The following is a 14,760-nucleotide window of genomic DNA, read 5'->3' as shown; positions in this document are numbered from 1 at the left end:
GCTACAAATTTGAAATACTAATAGTCTTAATCATCAAAATCTTCCCAAAAATTAAAATTTGAAAAAATTCAGGCATATTCAATTTCAGATTTTATATCGTTTTGTTACAGATCATGGTTTAAAATAAAATTACTGATTTAGTTCTCAATTGAAGCTGAATAACTTTCGTATAAAGAGTCTGAGATTGTCTCTCTTTTTTTTTTTTTAATGATTTCGAATGTCATTAAGTTTTGAGGAACTTATTAAGGTTTTTCAAAGAAAAATACTGAACGTCTTCATCAACTTAAATTAAGGTTGAATTTTCTTCTGTACTTAACTTATTGTTCAAATCTGGATGAAAAATGTCTATGTTTTTAAGTAACTCATATCTGAAGCAAATTTTGATAGGAAAAGTAAGTTTTTGGATCATTCCTCCACAGCAGGAGTGGTCTTGCGGCGCCTGGACCGTCGTCTGCTTGATGACCTTTTCCTGCGACCACTGGATCTTCTGCGACCCCCCGATCGCTTTCCAGCTCGCCTACGGCCTGCAGATCGTCTTCTGCGCGAAGTTCTTGGCGAAGATCTGCGTCTCCTTCTAGCTCTTTCGCCAACTTTGTACTGACCTCCCTCTCGAGTTAGAAGTCCGCGTTCCATCGCATTTTTGACAAACATCTTCAGATCTGCGCTTAACACATTCATATCCAGGTTTTTATTTGTGCTAATATACTTCTTGATCTCAGGAAGCGTCATTCCGTTTCTTCCTCCCAATTTTCGGACTGCATTCATCACAAGTCGTCCGATAGTTTTTGGAGAATTTGCTTGTTTTCCCACAATGTGGCTGCAGGAAATTATTTTGCTTTCACTATCGGTAGAATTAGTGGAATCCATTCTTAGAGGTTTGAAAATGGCTATGGGAAATTTCGATGACTGGTTCAAAAAAATTCTTTGTTACGAAATGGCGTTACGAAATTTGGTCGAAGCAAGAATTAGTTTAAACGAGAAGTTTGAACGAGGAGACGAGCGCTTCGAGAAGATCTATTTTCTTCTTCGTTAATCTTCAAGGCTTGCCTCTCTTTTGCCAGGTCCACCAATTTTATTTGTCCCCGCCTTTTGGTTAACCTTGTAAAAAGTTCGTGATTATTGGTTCTTTTTAATTTAGGATTTGAATATATCACAGTTTTTTTTTTTTTTTGATATCATATTATTCTACATTAAATTCTGTTTTATGAAAATAGATGCATATATGTGCGTATCAATGGCCCTATTACACGGTGCAATTTTAGTTGCAGCAAATTCCTGTATTTTCTCCACCCACTCACAGGTGTACCACAAGCAGTACACGGTTGCCATTTAGCAGTCCAGAATTTATACGTTATCGCTGAACTGGTGTATTTTATTTTTATAATCAGATTCATAGTTTTTTTTTCTTCACCACGAAAAGTTTATAAAAATTGCATGCTGTGACTATGAAATAAGTCAAATTCTCGATTAATTTCCTATACCGATTTTTTAAATATTTTTATTATTCGTTTCGGCTTCGTCTTGAAAAAAAAAAATCACTTTTTCATTGTTTACATTTTTCGGCGTTTTAATTTTTCATAAGTTAGCAAAAGCAAGTCTTTTTCATGATTTTTGTTTTGAAAAAGGTCCAGAAATGTTTATTTATGTTAAGATCACACATACAAAAAAGAAAAAAAAAAAGAAAAAAACAATAAAAAACCAAGCACTTTGTAATATGCTTGGCGAAAAATTTTGGAAGCCCGCCAAGTGTTTCTATAACGGCAAATTCCATCAAAAATTGTTCTGAATTGTCATCTTCGTTTTCCCCCAAACTTCTTCTTTGTTCTATGGCCTCGATTAAAAATGACTCCGTCTGTATGGCCTATGTTGTTGCAGATGTAGCTGTTTCATTTTTCACAGAAAAGCTGTTTCATGTCACCATGTGTTTCTTTTTTATTTTCCCCTTGCCATCGTTCTCCGCCAAGTTTTCCTGCCAAATAGAAAAGCGGAGAGAAAAACTGACGTCATGCAGTTTGGCGAATTCTCATTGGATTAAACCTGCAAGTAGGTGCAATCACGTTTCCGAAATTTAGGAAGTTTTTTTTTTCTTGAAAGAACATGCTTAAAAATATAAGATTTGACAATTTTTTTGAAATTTTTTGACAAAGTTCAATATTTTTTAACAATTATTTTAATCGGTACGCAGATTGAAATTCATTTTTTACGCTTCTGCACATGACGTCACAAGTGATGAACTGCCATTCGCTATGCCATTAGCGCACAGCGCAAATTATCATGACCTGGCAACGGGGTAAACAGCAAAGCATAACACTTAGCGCGGCAATGGAGCAGCGCGCCGAAGTGCATCACTCGTGACGTCATAAAGACCTCACCTCATTTCCAAAATCGGACATTTAAAAAAACTAAGTAAAAAATTACTGGCTCCATGTTAATATTTTTATTATTATTATTTTATTTTGCTTATTCTATCAGTTTCAGTGACTAAAAGTAGTACTTTCGACTGAAGGAAACAACGCCATTATTGCATGCAATTATCGGCGACACCGAGCAATTTTCTCCTGTAGAAATATATTACACCAAAAAAAAAAAAAAAAACCCTGTTGTAAAAAGTTCCCCGTCAAAAAACCTTTAACTCTTCCCCACAAAAAGGAACGCCTTCATCCTAAACCCAAAAACCCTCAGCCTTAAAAAGTTATGATTTTTAGTCCCCCCCCCCCCCTTCTACCGATTAAAAAAAATCTGTCATTAAAAAATGTAGGACAAAAGGACTGATTTTTAGGTGCGTGATAATTACTAACAATGCATACACAATACAAAAAATTATTTTTGTTGTGTTAAATGATGAGCAGGGCGTTGATTTAATTCCTTACTGATTCGTTTTTCTTTACCGTGACAATAAAGTGAATTAAAATTTGGCATAAACGATGGGAAAAATATTTCAGAAAGCAAACACTTAGTTTCAATTTAAAAAGGTTTATGTCAGCTAATAAAAGGGCAGTAGGGCTTCCTACCATACGTGGAAAATGGTTAAACGGGAAAATGGTCCGACACGTGAAATCTTCCGTGGAACATGGTCACACGAGATCTCATTTATAGTGAAAAGAAAAAAAAAAAAAAAAAAAAAAAGACGACAGTTTTTAAATCAGCCAGCATGTCTATTTTACTCTAAAACAGCTCAGGGGTGCCCTTCTCCTCCAAGTTCAACGGCGCAAAGTCCACCCCCCCCCCCCCCTTTTTTCTTAACCCTCTCTCCCTTTTTAATTTTTTAGCTCTTTTTTTTTTTTTTTTTAAGTTTTATTTATTTATACGTTTTTTAAAATTATTACTATTATTTTATTAGAAAAGCTCTGTGCTACGCCAATGACATTCACACACAGAGAGACCAGCAAACTGAAAAAACATAAAATAAAATAAATAATTTCAATAAAAAATAAATCAATAAATAAATTTAAATAAATTTACAAAAAATAAATAAATAAATAAATTTCCGCCATAAATTTAGATGTTGCAACTTGCGACATAACCCCCCATATGGACACCCCTGAAACAACTTAAAAATCTAACTCACTAGAAACTTTGGTATCAATTGTTCCCCTTTCTAAGTTACTTGAAAATTTTCAAGTCCCAGAAATGTCATTGATACGCACTTGTTAAGGAATGAAACCAAATTAGATTTTTAAGTAAATACTTACAGAAGAAAGGAAGCCAGAACCAGGAGCTTGATCAATTCCTAGCAAAAGTCGTACAAAAATGATCATATAGTCTTTCACGAAAGCCTGAAAAATGCAATATGCGAATTACTAAATCATTGATCACTGCTTAATACAATGCATTAAAATAAGTTTCTAAGTACGAATCTAAATAAGTTAAGGAAAGACTTTGGTATCATGTTTCTTTCTCTGTTTTTCAAGAGACGTTCTTAATTCTTCTTTTGTTCAGTAGTTATTGTCGAGTTTTAATGCAATTTGGAAAACAGAGGCTAATTAACGGAAATGTTTATTAAAAATTCATTTTTACGTCCTAGATGGCTTTTTGTACTTTAAGAATTACCTTATCCCCTCAAGCTTGGTATGGTTGGAAAACCCGTAAAAAATACCCCAAACGTAGTTTTTCAGTGTGTCGAAGCTCTAATCTTCTAAGTTACCCAGAAAAAAAAAGATACAAAATTTTTTTAGCTAGCGAAACTCATATTTTTCGAATTTGATTATTTTCCATTGTTAGCGCGACTTTTAAAAAGAGGTGAACTTCAGGTTTTAGTTGATTTTTTTTTTTGAAATCCTAAATCGCTTTTTAACACGAAAAATTCTTTGCAGTATTTCGAGCTTGGTATGGTTGGAAAGCCTGTAGAAAATATTCCCGAAGACATTTTCCCCGTATACGTAAGGAAACTCGAAAGTCCCAAATTGACTAGAAAAAGTGCTAGAAGCAATATTTTAAAATTCATTTTTATTTGATCTTTTGCGCGAAATAGCACATAGCAATTGCTGAATAATATTAAAGTTACCATTTCTCGCTTGAGTGTTAAAAAATAAAATGTTTGCATTCGTGTTTATTATTGAGGCTTTGTAAGTAACCACTGATTTTTATAATATTTCCCTTTTGGTTATAGTTTTGTGACTGCTTTGTATTGTAAGTACACTGAAATTGCATGTTCCTTGGTGTAAAATGAACGAATGTATCTGAGTGAAAGTAAAAATGTTGTAACATTAAAATTCATATGTTTTCCTCAAATTTTCAGTTATGATTGTGATCGAATTTGGACCACTGGTGCGAATACGAATAAAAATAATAAAGTATGATTGATGAACGCTTTCATTTTTGTTGTTGAAAGGAAATCTGAGGCATATAATTAGTAGCGCATTGTAATTCGTTAAAACGCTACGAAAGCATTGAAAATTTTTAGACAGACTTTTTTTTTTCTTTTTTTAAACTTTATGTGACTGATTTTTGAAACTCTTTTAAGTTGTCAAGGAAAACAAAATAAAGAAAAAGATTGAGGTTGAATTATTGTCTATAATTTCGACTCTCTCTTTGTAAAAAAAAAATTCACAAAAAATAATATTGATGTCCAAGTTTCCACAGCGGTTGAAATGTTTTAGTCAACACGTAGGACAAAGAAGACTTATTGATATTTTTTATTCCAAATCTTAGCCAATTTAATTGTGCATTGCACGATTTATCATAATTTACACATAAAGTATAATGACGTGTGTCTATATGAACGCGATCATTTAGCACTTAGCAACTTGCTACTGTTTAATTGCTTGTAATACCAGAGAAAACTATTCTTACATGAATTTAAAATTTCTATAAATTACCATATACCTAACAAAAAAAAAAAAAAAAACCTTTGAGCTAACGTTCCTTTGCGAAAGATTTTGTTTTACACTTTTTCTTTACGAATGCATTTTTTAAATAGTATGGAACTTAAAATAAGATAGAGTTCTAAGTACTAGTTTAAAACAAAAAAACGTAGCTTTTTTTTAATATAAACTTTTAAAAAGCGGAGTAGTTTCACTCATTCCCTTTTGCCGTTTAAATCAGTTAAAATATTCATCTATTTAACTTTGTGGTTTTTAAAAGCCAAACTTTACCCTCTGAAATAAATAATCAGAGCCCTGCGCTGTAGAGAACACATACAGCGAGTCGTCACTGCAATGTTCATACTGGGGAAAAAAATCCCGTACAACTGGTTTCCTTACAGCTATACTCTCTTCCCGTGAAGCCAACTTTCAGAAGTTTTACAGTCGAAATTTTAATAGATTCTGCAAATTTATTATTATGAGAAGATTTCATTCATTATTGTACAAAATTTCGCAGTATTTTGAAGTTGCGTATTACTTTTTAAGTATTGTACAGTAATATGCAATAATTTGAAAGTATGTATTAGATCTAATTTAGTTCTAATTTTTCACAAAATAGCCGGAATTTTCAATATGTGTTTTTGAAAGTAAATGTTTTAACCGCAAGTTCACACCTAATCGACAAACAACAATTACCAACTGATAGCCAGCGAAAACCGCAAACAATCAGGTACATATCTCAAAGAACTCGAATTTTTATTGGCTAAGAGCTCAAAGTTTGCCGATAGCAGTTGCCGTTTGACAAGAGTAAAATTCATTTAGTCCTTAAGTGCATCGTGTGCCATTTATCACCTAATACCCCACATACCCAATTTTTTTTTCTAAAACACTGCGAGAATAAATTAAAGCTCTGCAGTTGACAATAACCACGAAAATACTCACTGAAGATTAAACTTGTAAACTCTCAAAATCAAACTTGTAAATACAGTTCTAATCTGATGGAAAGTAAAAATACATTTTTTTTTGGCACTCGCAAATTTTGGACGTTTTTTTTAGTTCAGTGCGTTTGAGAATGCTTATTTCTTGTTATTCTATAATGATTTTTTTTTTTTTTGTTACTACTACAACCCCAATGTTGCTGATTGGTTGTTTCATCGTGAACCATGTGTGAATGAATTTAAGATTTTTTCCCATAATTTGGACAACAATTAAAAGCCGAAGAACTTATTTAATAGTTATTTTTAAAAAATCATGCAGGGTTAAAAATTTGAAGGGCAGTAAATAGCAAAGTTATAACAGTTATTACTTTGAAGCCTTTAGTATAAAAAGTAGCTCAATCGAGTTTTCAAAAAGTTACAGGACAGAGACAGAAAAGCATTTATTTTTTGAACTGTCTCTCAATGAAAACCGTATGTAGCAAATACGTACCAAATCGCTTTGTGCACTATCCACCACGAAATATTGATTAATGAAGTAAAAGATTTTTTTTTAAAAATCATGGATCGAGCTGGTTTCGATATTAAGCACCTGACTTATGATTCAACACTTCAGGTACTTCATAGAGCAGAAATCTTATGAGATTTTTTAAAAGTTAAATTTTGAAAGACATTAAATAGTCATGACCAAGGAGTTGAATCGTTTTTGTTTTACATTTGATGCAGTAAATATAAGAGACTCGACACATTTGGAAAAACTGATATCTAATTTTCATAGCATAAAGATCAGTCTTAGTTACTTCGATAATTAATTTCATAAATAGCGTACATGAATATGTTTTTACAACACCAGTAACCTATAAAAGCACTGATTTGATTTATTTTTGAACAAAACAATCGTGTGAGTTAGAGTTAATTTTTTTAAAAAATATTTAAAGAAGTGTTCTTGCGATACATTTTATACTCATGACGATGCGGCTTTGACGTCAAAGATTCTAAAAGGAATTTTAGATCTTGGAAGGTATAGCTGCACGTTCCTACGAGTTTTCAAGCAGATCTTAGAAATAGATTACAATAAGACACAAAACAGCTGTATGATATGTTTCCAATTTTTTGTTTTTGTTTTTGCTTTCAAATTGTTGTATCAATCATAATTGTAGTCCACTAAATTTTGAAGCAATCAACAGTACTGTATACTACTCAGAGGGGGGAAAGAATTCCGAATGGCATGTTTGAAATTTTTGATTAGAAAAAAGGAAAAATAAATAAATAAAAATGAATTAAAAAAAAAGGTCTTACTTGATATAGCAACGTATCCAACATGCTGGCACTGAATACGTTTCCAGCAGCGAAAGGCAGTCGAAACATGTATGAAATGTGGGAGCCTCTCTCCCGTTCACTCTGAGAAATGAAAATGTTTCAAAATTTCAATTAATAAGAAGAGGAATAACCTTACTTTAATATATTGAAGGTCAATATTGAAGGCTAATGGTTTTTACCTTTTCCATTTTCGACAAATGTAAGGCATATGTATCATTTGCTCTGAACTGCATGAACCTCATATTACTAGACTGGCTGAGTTCGGTGATGATCCTGACGCTTGGAAACATCCTGTTCCGCAAAGGAAAAACGCATATTAGCATCATAACGAACCAGCAGCGTGAATTCCGGCTCTTAAGTTATTTGGCGACGTTCGTAACCTCATCAACTTAAGGCCCCTATAGTGGTGGAGCCGACGCATCCGCCATTTTGAACAAATTTGATCGAGTGCTTCGTAGCGATAGCATTGCTGCTGATGTTCACATTTCTTTAGCATGTATTAAATTAAGTCAAATGGGTGGTTGTTCGGCTGTAAATTGACCAACTGTTTTCAAAATTTCGCCGTTAACCTTCACTCTCCGACTCTCCCGTTCCCTGTTTGGCGAATGATTGCCAATAAAGGTAGCTTTCCCTATTGTACGCTTGCTCCAATATGGCGGATGCGTTGACCTCTCCAGTTATAGGGGTTCTACATCAACTATTCGTCACCGGTTACGAAGGGTTGCCAGATACCATGGTATTCTGACGGCTTAACTGCTTGTCTAGCATCAGTGGTATATTCTAGGTGGGACGCAAGGGGCATCTCCTAGCTTTCTTATTTACACGCAACTATCTCCCCACAGTATAAAAAAATGCTAGGCCCCCTTCGCACCCTCTTCTTTATTTTATTAACTTGTATTTCGTATCTTTGGAGGAATTCGGGAAAATTGAGTCTGGCGTAGAAGACGCAATTTTGAATGGTACAATTTGCTTAAGAATCCAGATGTTGTCCACACTATTACGATTAGCCGTCTAATTTGGTTTGGCCACGTTATCCACCTTGATAATAGCAGCATTCTAAAGACAGTTTTTATGGCCGATCCATATTGAAAACGTGAAAAGTCAAAGCTGAGCTGAGTGATAATGTGAAAGAAGATTGCATTAACCTTAAGTCTAAGAACTGGAAGAGCTCAACTACGAATAGAGGAGGCTGGAAACGGTTGGTACAGAAGGCCTCTTCCCGCCCTGGGCTGTAGCAAAATGGATGATGATGATGATACTTGCATTTGAGAACGTCCTTTCTCCTTTTCCTCCATTACTACACCACTGGCTACGATGCCAAGTTTTAAAGTTTGTGGTCGAAAATAGTACGAGATTTCAATTTTCGCCATAGATCTTCATAACCGTAAGCTTCTCTCATCGACATATCTGTTTATATGATAATTTTTCGATTTCGAAAAGAGAACTTACTTGAACATTGTCTGGACGGCCACAATTGTGTTGCAATCTGCCAAAAAATCTTCCTCCGCAGAATTGGTTGACTCTTTGTTCACTACCACTACGCTATCGGCTAAGTTGATTCCGGAACGTAGGAGATCGTCCAGACTGCGAAATAAATCAAAATAAAGCTTATACAAGGTATTGCTATAGAAGTTAGTAACATATTCAACTTTACTAAAGAAATCAGCAAGTGGAGCAGCAAATTTTTAATTATTGCTGATTTTTTGACGCTATTGAAGTTTTGAAATTAACATTTGATGGGCTGACGAGGGAAAGACAGCAAGTCACAAAAAGTAAATTTTACAGGGGAAGCAAAGAAAAAAAAAAAAAAAAAAACACGAGACCAAATATCGTAGCCTAATGCAAGTGCCATCTTCCATCTCACGTAGAACCTACACCATTTTGCCCACTGACTAACTGCTTATTCAATGACATTAGCTTGAGCGTTTACTGTTTTTCCGTGAAAAAAAAAAAAAAAAAAAAAACCAAGAAACTCATTTGTGACTTACTATCTGCTCATGCCAACCCCTCGTTTATGCTTGATTATTGCTATTAACAAAGTATTTTTATTAAAAAGCATATGGAGAAGAATTTGAGACCAAGCATTACTACCTTAAAAAAAATCTCCCAGTGGTTGATCTCCTGTGTACTTTCGTCACATTTGAATTAAAATTAGTAAGTTTAATTCAAATAGTTGCCAACTAATGTTTCACTCAGGACAAAAGGGTAGATCGATTAGCTGAAAATTTCATGTCTTAAAGATAAACATAATTTATGCACTCTTACTTATCAATTGAGCCCTGCATCCAGTACACCAAAGGAAACCACGATATTGCATCCAGAAAGGCTTCATGTGGCCTGGAAAATGAAATCATGTGCAATTAAGTGCAGAAAATATATAAATCAAATTCGAAATCAAATTTTGTTTATATCCTGTGAAGCTCAGAAATAAGTATCAATTCAGGTTTTGTTAAATTTTAGCCAAAATAACTTCAGTTTAAGTGGGACGCCTTATTCGGAATACTTTTTACAATTTAGTCGGTGAGAAAAAAAAGAAAAGTCCAAAATGCTCGATGCGAATTAATAAGTTTATCTGCCGTATCAATACTCTTTCTCTCGCAGGGCATATTTAAATAGTGTCTATAATGAACAAAAACGAACGAACGAACTGATTCATTTTTTTGGGGGGGGGGGGGGGCGAGAATGCTGATTGCAATCATCAGTTTTGATGTTTCAAACTCTAAATCCACTATCGTGAAAAAATGTGTTTGATTCCATTAACTGCCTAAGGGTTGAAGTTGAAATTAATTTCCCCTCTTGCTAGTTTAAAACGCCTAAAAGCAAAGCTTTGCAAGTGTCAAAATTAAAGACAAATGGACATAACAAGTACACATGGTGGAAAAAACTCATCTGTTTTAGGGTAAGAGATGGAACTAGTAGCCCTGGTCAGTTCTGTTATACAACATGATTTCGAAAAATGTTAAAATGAAAGTCGCTTGAAGGTTTGAAATTTGCAACTTTCACACAAAGCATAGTAAAAATCCACTTACTCCTCTTAGCTTCTCATTGCCAAATTGATCTAATTAATGAAAATATTGCCTAGAGAAAACTCATGCAGAGTTTCCTAAACTATTTAAAGGATCTTTCAAAGAGCATTTTGCCCTCTTGAAAAAATATTGGAAATACAGTCGAACTCGCTTATAACGAGCCCTGATTTAACGAGAACCAGGATTCAGCGCAGAAATAAGAAATACTTGGTTGATACAATGTTAAGTAACTGGAAGCACAACTCGCTTTTAACGAGCAAATACCGCTTAAAACAAGCAATATTTTTGTGATTCTCAAAATTTCTATTTACTTCCAGCTCAGCTTAAACTTAGTTAGTAAATTTTCTTCAGCATTCCAAATTCAACTAAAAGTTAACGATCAATAATAAACCCCTAGAACAAGCGATGACCGCACTTTTTTTTTTTTGTAAAGTATAAAGAAGTATTTAAAATTTATATGTGTGTGTATATGTGTGGATTATTTTTGAGGTATCAAATAATGACATAAGAAAGATACATTTAGACAGTTCAAAGGCAATTAACCAACTTCTTTGGAACTGTACAGAGATCAAAAAGAAGCAAAAAATCAGTTACGATGATTTTTATGATTTTTTCAAACTCGTTTCCTACGAGCACTCGGTTACAACGAACAAATAACGCGGTCCCTTAAAGCTCGTACTACGATTTACTGAGTTCCGACTGTGTTCCGAGATTATTATCGCACACGGATACATTCTAGAAAAGAAAAGCATGAAATGGATGAATGACTGTTGAAAACCATTTCTCCATGTTAGTTTAGCTTTCACTTCCACACCCCAAACCACTGGAAAGGGAGCCATTCGTTAGTTCTTTTTTTTTTTTTTTGAGTGTGTGAGAGAGAAGGAGAGAAATACCTCCTTTCGAGCAGCAGGATGATGGGCCTAAGCGTCTGCGGGAGATGGAAGTGCGCCCGCAGAGGAACGATGAAGTTGTATATTCCGTTGGAAGCGAAATCGGCAGCCAGGATGATGCAGCGACTTGGCCAGTTGTACTCTTTGGCATTGCGGAACGCGCAGTGGGAGCAGATCTGCACAGGGGAGAAAATGCTGTTAGGGACGAAGTTAAACAATTTTCGATTGAAAAAATTTCAAGTATTTCTCGGGATGATGGGAGGTCACAGTGACCGCCCAAAAATTTCTTTATTCGGCCAATTTTGCCGATGATTCGACAAATTTTTAGACTATATTGCAACATTGATGTTTTTTTCCTTTTTGAAATTAAAAAAAAATATTGCCTAATGTTTCTTCTCATTAGATGCTACAACCCAAATTCAAAATAATAGAATTCTTCACACTTTTCGGAAAAAAGTTTATTCTAACCAAATATAAGTGCAAATAAGGTAATTAAATGAACATGGCACCTTTCTTAGACCTTAAAGTGTGCTTTTCATTTCAAATATACTCAATTAAAAATAATGTTAGACAGAATAATCCAAAAGTTTCTAGTGATGAAGGTTTACATTATGTCAAAAAATAGAATATTCAAATTAAAGGGGGAAAAACAGTTTCATAAGAAACAATATCAATACTAGAATGCGTCATTTTTTGCTGGATTCAATGCTTTAATCCTTTCACACCCGGATTCTACCATCTGTTTACATTAATCGTTTCTGACATTGTTTCCATATCCTTTTCAATGCGGCAATGATTTCAATTTTGTTCACTGGCACCAGGTCTTGAACTGCTTTGTTTAGATTTGACGGTACCACAAGTTCTTGATCGGATTGAGATGGTAGAGTTGCTTGACCAGTTTAACTCCGAAACTCCTCTCTTCGTCTAAAATTTATGAGTCGATTTGGAGACATGACACGGAGTAGAATCTTGCTGAAAGATAAAATGTGTCACTGCTGCGCCTCAGATGAAGTATCATGCAGTATTATTGATAAACACCGGAAGTCATACATTATATTATTTTCAGATACATACAATGCAAACAATACATTGTTTTATTTTAAGATACCTCATGGACCCACAAACCAAAAAGGATGTGTCAAATGAGACGTCTTACACAAAATTTCTCATTCACTTATCTTTTTGAAAGTTAAACTCCAACACTTTTTTTTGTTTACAGATATTTCAAAAAATGATTCATCACTGAATATAATACTTTTCCAACCTTATTGCCCCGTATGAGCTTCTCTTTGCTCCAGGAGAGTCGTGCACGTTTCTGTTTCTTAATGATCTTTGGTCTTACTTCGTAGATCCGCAATTAAAACTGCACTTTATGCAACCGTCCAAATGTAGTTAACGTGGACAAGATAACCATGCATTCTTTTCAGCACTTATGGATGTAAAAAGCATTTTTCAACGATTATTTTGAACGATTTACTTTAATTTGGGTTCACCTCTGCCTGGTGTTACAATTTTCTACCTCGTTTACTTCGGTTACGTTTAAGTTGGTCAGTCCTTCTATATTCCTTTAAAACCTTACATACCATAGATTGTAAAACGTTCATTTGAATTGAATTGGATAGTTTTTTTCTAACTTTAAGAAATGATACAATATGTAACTTCGTTCACCCCCCCCCCCTATTTATCATCTTGATGACCCATTTTGAGCAGTAAAAGGCTTTTAAAAGAGGGTAAAATTATCCGGGGGCCAAAATCTATACTTGTGACAAACTATCGGTTAACAGGTATGCAAATATTTTCCCTACGTTTTAAAATCCACATTGAATGAATAGATTATACTAATTTTTTGACCCATGTAATAATCCTATCTATTTTCCCAATGTGTTAATGATCCATAAGTTGTTAAAATAATATCTGAAAAGTTGTTTAAACTGATTACCCATTCAAGAATAACGAGTTTTACTCTTTTTAATTTGCATGTGTTCATTTTTCCCGACTCAGGGACAAGTTTTGTTCAAACGGTTCTGATATTCTATTATTTTGAATTTGGGTTGTATATGTATTTGTTAAGCCTTAAGTGTGCATGTTCATATTTCGGCATTCGATAAAATTGGAATTTCATTCGGCAAATTACGAATTTTCCGCCTGCCATAAATTTTAGTTCTGGGTGCCTCTGGTAATTCCACCTAAGTGCCACTCACCGATCGGAATAAAACTTTGATTATCGATAGAACATTAAAAAATACTGAACCCGTGTTTTTTTTTAAATCGGCAATAAACACTTTTGACGGGGGTGAAATTCAAAGGGGTGTTATTGGATTGTTGGATGTTAGAGAGTGCAGTATATTCTTCAGCTTTAAAGTTTAATTCAAAATGCAAATAACGATTAGAAATTCGAAAAAAATGTATTTTACAATAAGAAAACGAACTAAAGATGACTTGTTTCTGAATTTTTCTAAAAATACCATTTACAAGGATAAACCATCTCTCACAGTCTGCACCTCCGAGTGAATATAAGATAATAAATTTGAAAAATCCTAAAGACGTCAACTTAAGAATATTTTTAGAAAAAGATTTTTACAAGCAAGAATTTTTAATCATTACTCAACTTTTGTAATGGGGGCCAAAGAAAATACTTTCATTTCCCCAACATTTAAATTTTTAATTAATTTTTTCAACTCTCCAGTTTTTCAAACAAGGCGTGGCCTGTATGACGTGACAGGTAATTTACTTTGGCGCGTAATCCACTGCTGCGCTGAATGCTTACGTTTGCTATCTACCGCGTTTCCACATTATGATAATTCAGAAGCAAATTAAATATTGCGCTCTACGATTTCTATCAACTATATGGTGGCCAGTACATGTGAAGAAAGGTGCGAATTAAATATTGCGCTTGCGCTAATAGTATCAGTGAATGGCATTTCATAACTTGTGATGTCATGTGCAGAAGCGTAAAAAAATGAAATTGAATCTGTGCACCGATTAAAATAATCTTTTAAAAATATTAAAACAATTGTCAAATTATTTTAAAAATGTTCAGATCCTGTGTTTTTAAGCATGTTCTTTCGGGAAAAAAATATACTTTTAAAATTTCGGAAACGATACCATTGAAATTTAAAATAGTGTTCCAATATTTTTGGTGATAAAGTGTATGTGTACAAACAATTCTTATGAGACTAAAAAAGCAAGTTATTTCAACTGTAACCTTTGGCAACATATTATTAAGATATATGATTTGGCAAACAGGAGGGCCAAAGGCAAGAGGAATTTTACGTGTATTTTGAAA

The 14,760-nt window shown here is 33.9% G+C and overlaps 1 protein-coding gene across 1 annotated transcript in view; it reads right to left on the bottom strand.

Moving 5' to 3' along the window:
• The window catches only part of LOC129222864 (potassium channel subfamily T member 1-like), a 368,024-nt gene that overhangs the window by 31,956 nt on the left and 321,308 nt on the right, over nucleotides 1–14,760 (bottom strand). The window contains exons 21-26 of the mRNA XM_054857422.1: nucleotides 11,478–11,650; nucleotides 9,824–9,895; nucleotides 9,008–9,142; nucleotides 7,738–7,849; nucleotides 7,538–7,639; nucleotides 3,693–3,776 (exon numbers count right to left, since the gene is read on the bottom strand). Coding sequence (XP_054713397.1) covers nucleotides 3,693–3,776; nucleotides 7,538–7,639; nucleotides 7,738–7,849; nucleotides 9,008–9,142; nucleotides 9,824–9,895; nucleotides 11,478–11,650 — 678 coding nt within the window. The remainder of the gene's footprint in view (nucleotides 1–3,692; nucleotides 3,777–7,537; nucleotides 7,640–7,737; nucleotides 7,850–9,007; nucleotides 9,143–9,823; nucleotides 9,896–11,477; nucleotides 11,651–14,760) is intronic.

The sequence above is a fragment of the Uloborus diversus genome, chromosome 5 (assembly GCF_026930045.1).
Source record: "Uloborus diversus isolate 005 chromosome 5, Udiv.v.3.1, whole genome shotgun sequence".
Lineage (NCBI taxonomy): Eukaryota > Metazoa > Arthropoda > Arachnida > Araneae > Uloboridae > Uloborus > Uloborus diversus.
Note: the sequence above shows the minus strand (reverse complement) of the source record. Positions and strands in the feature narration are given on the sequence as shown.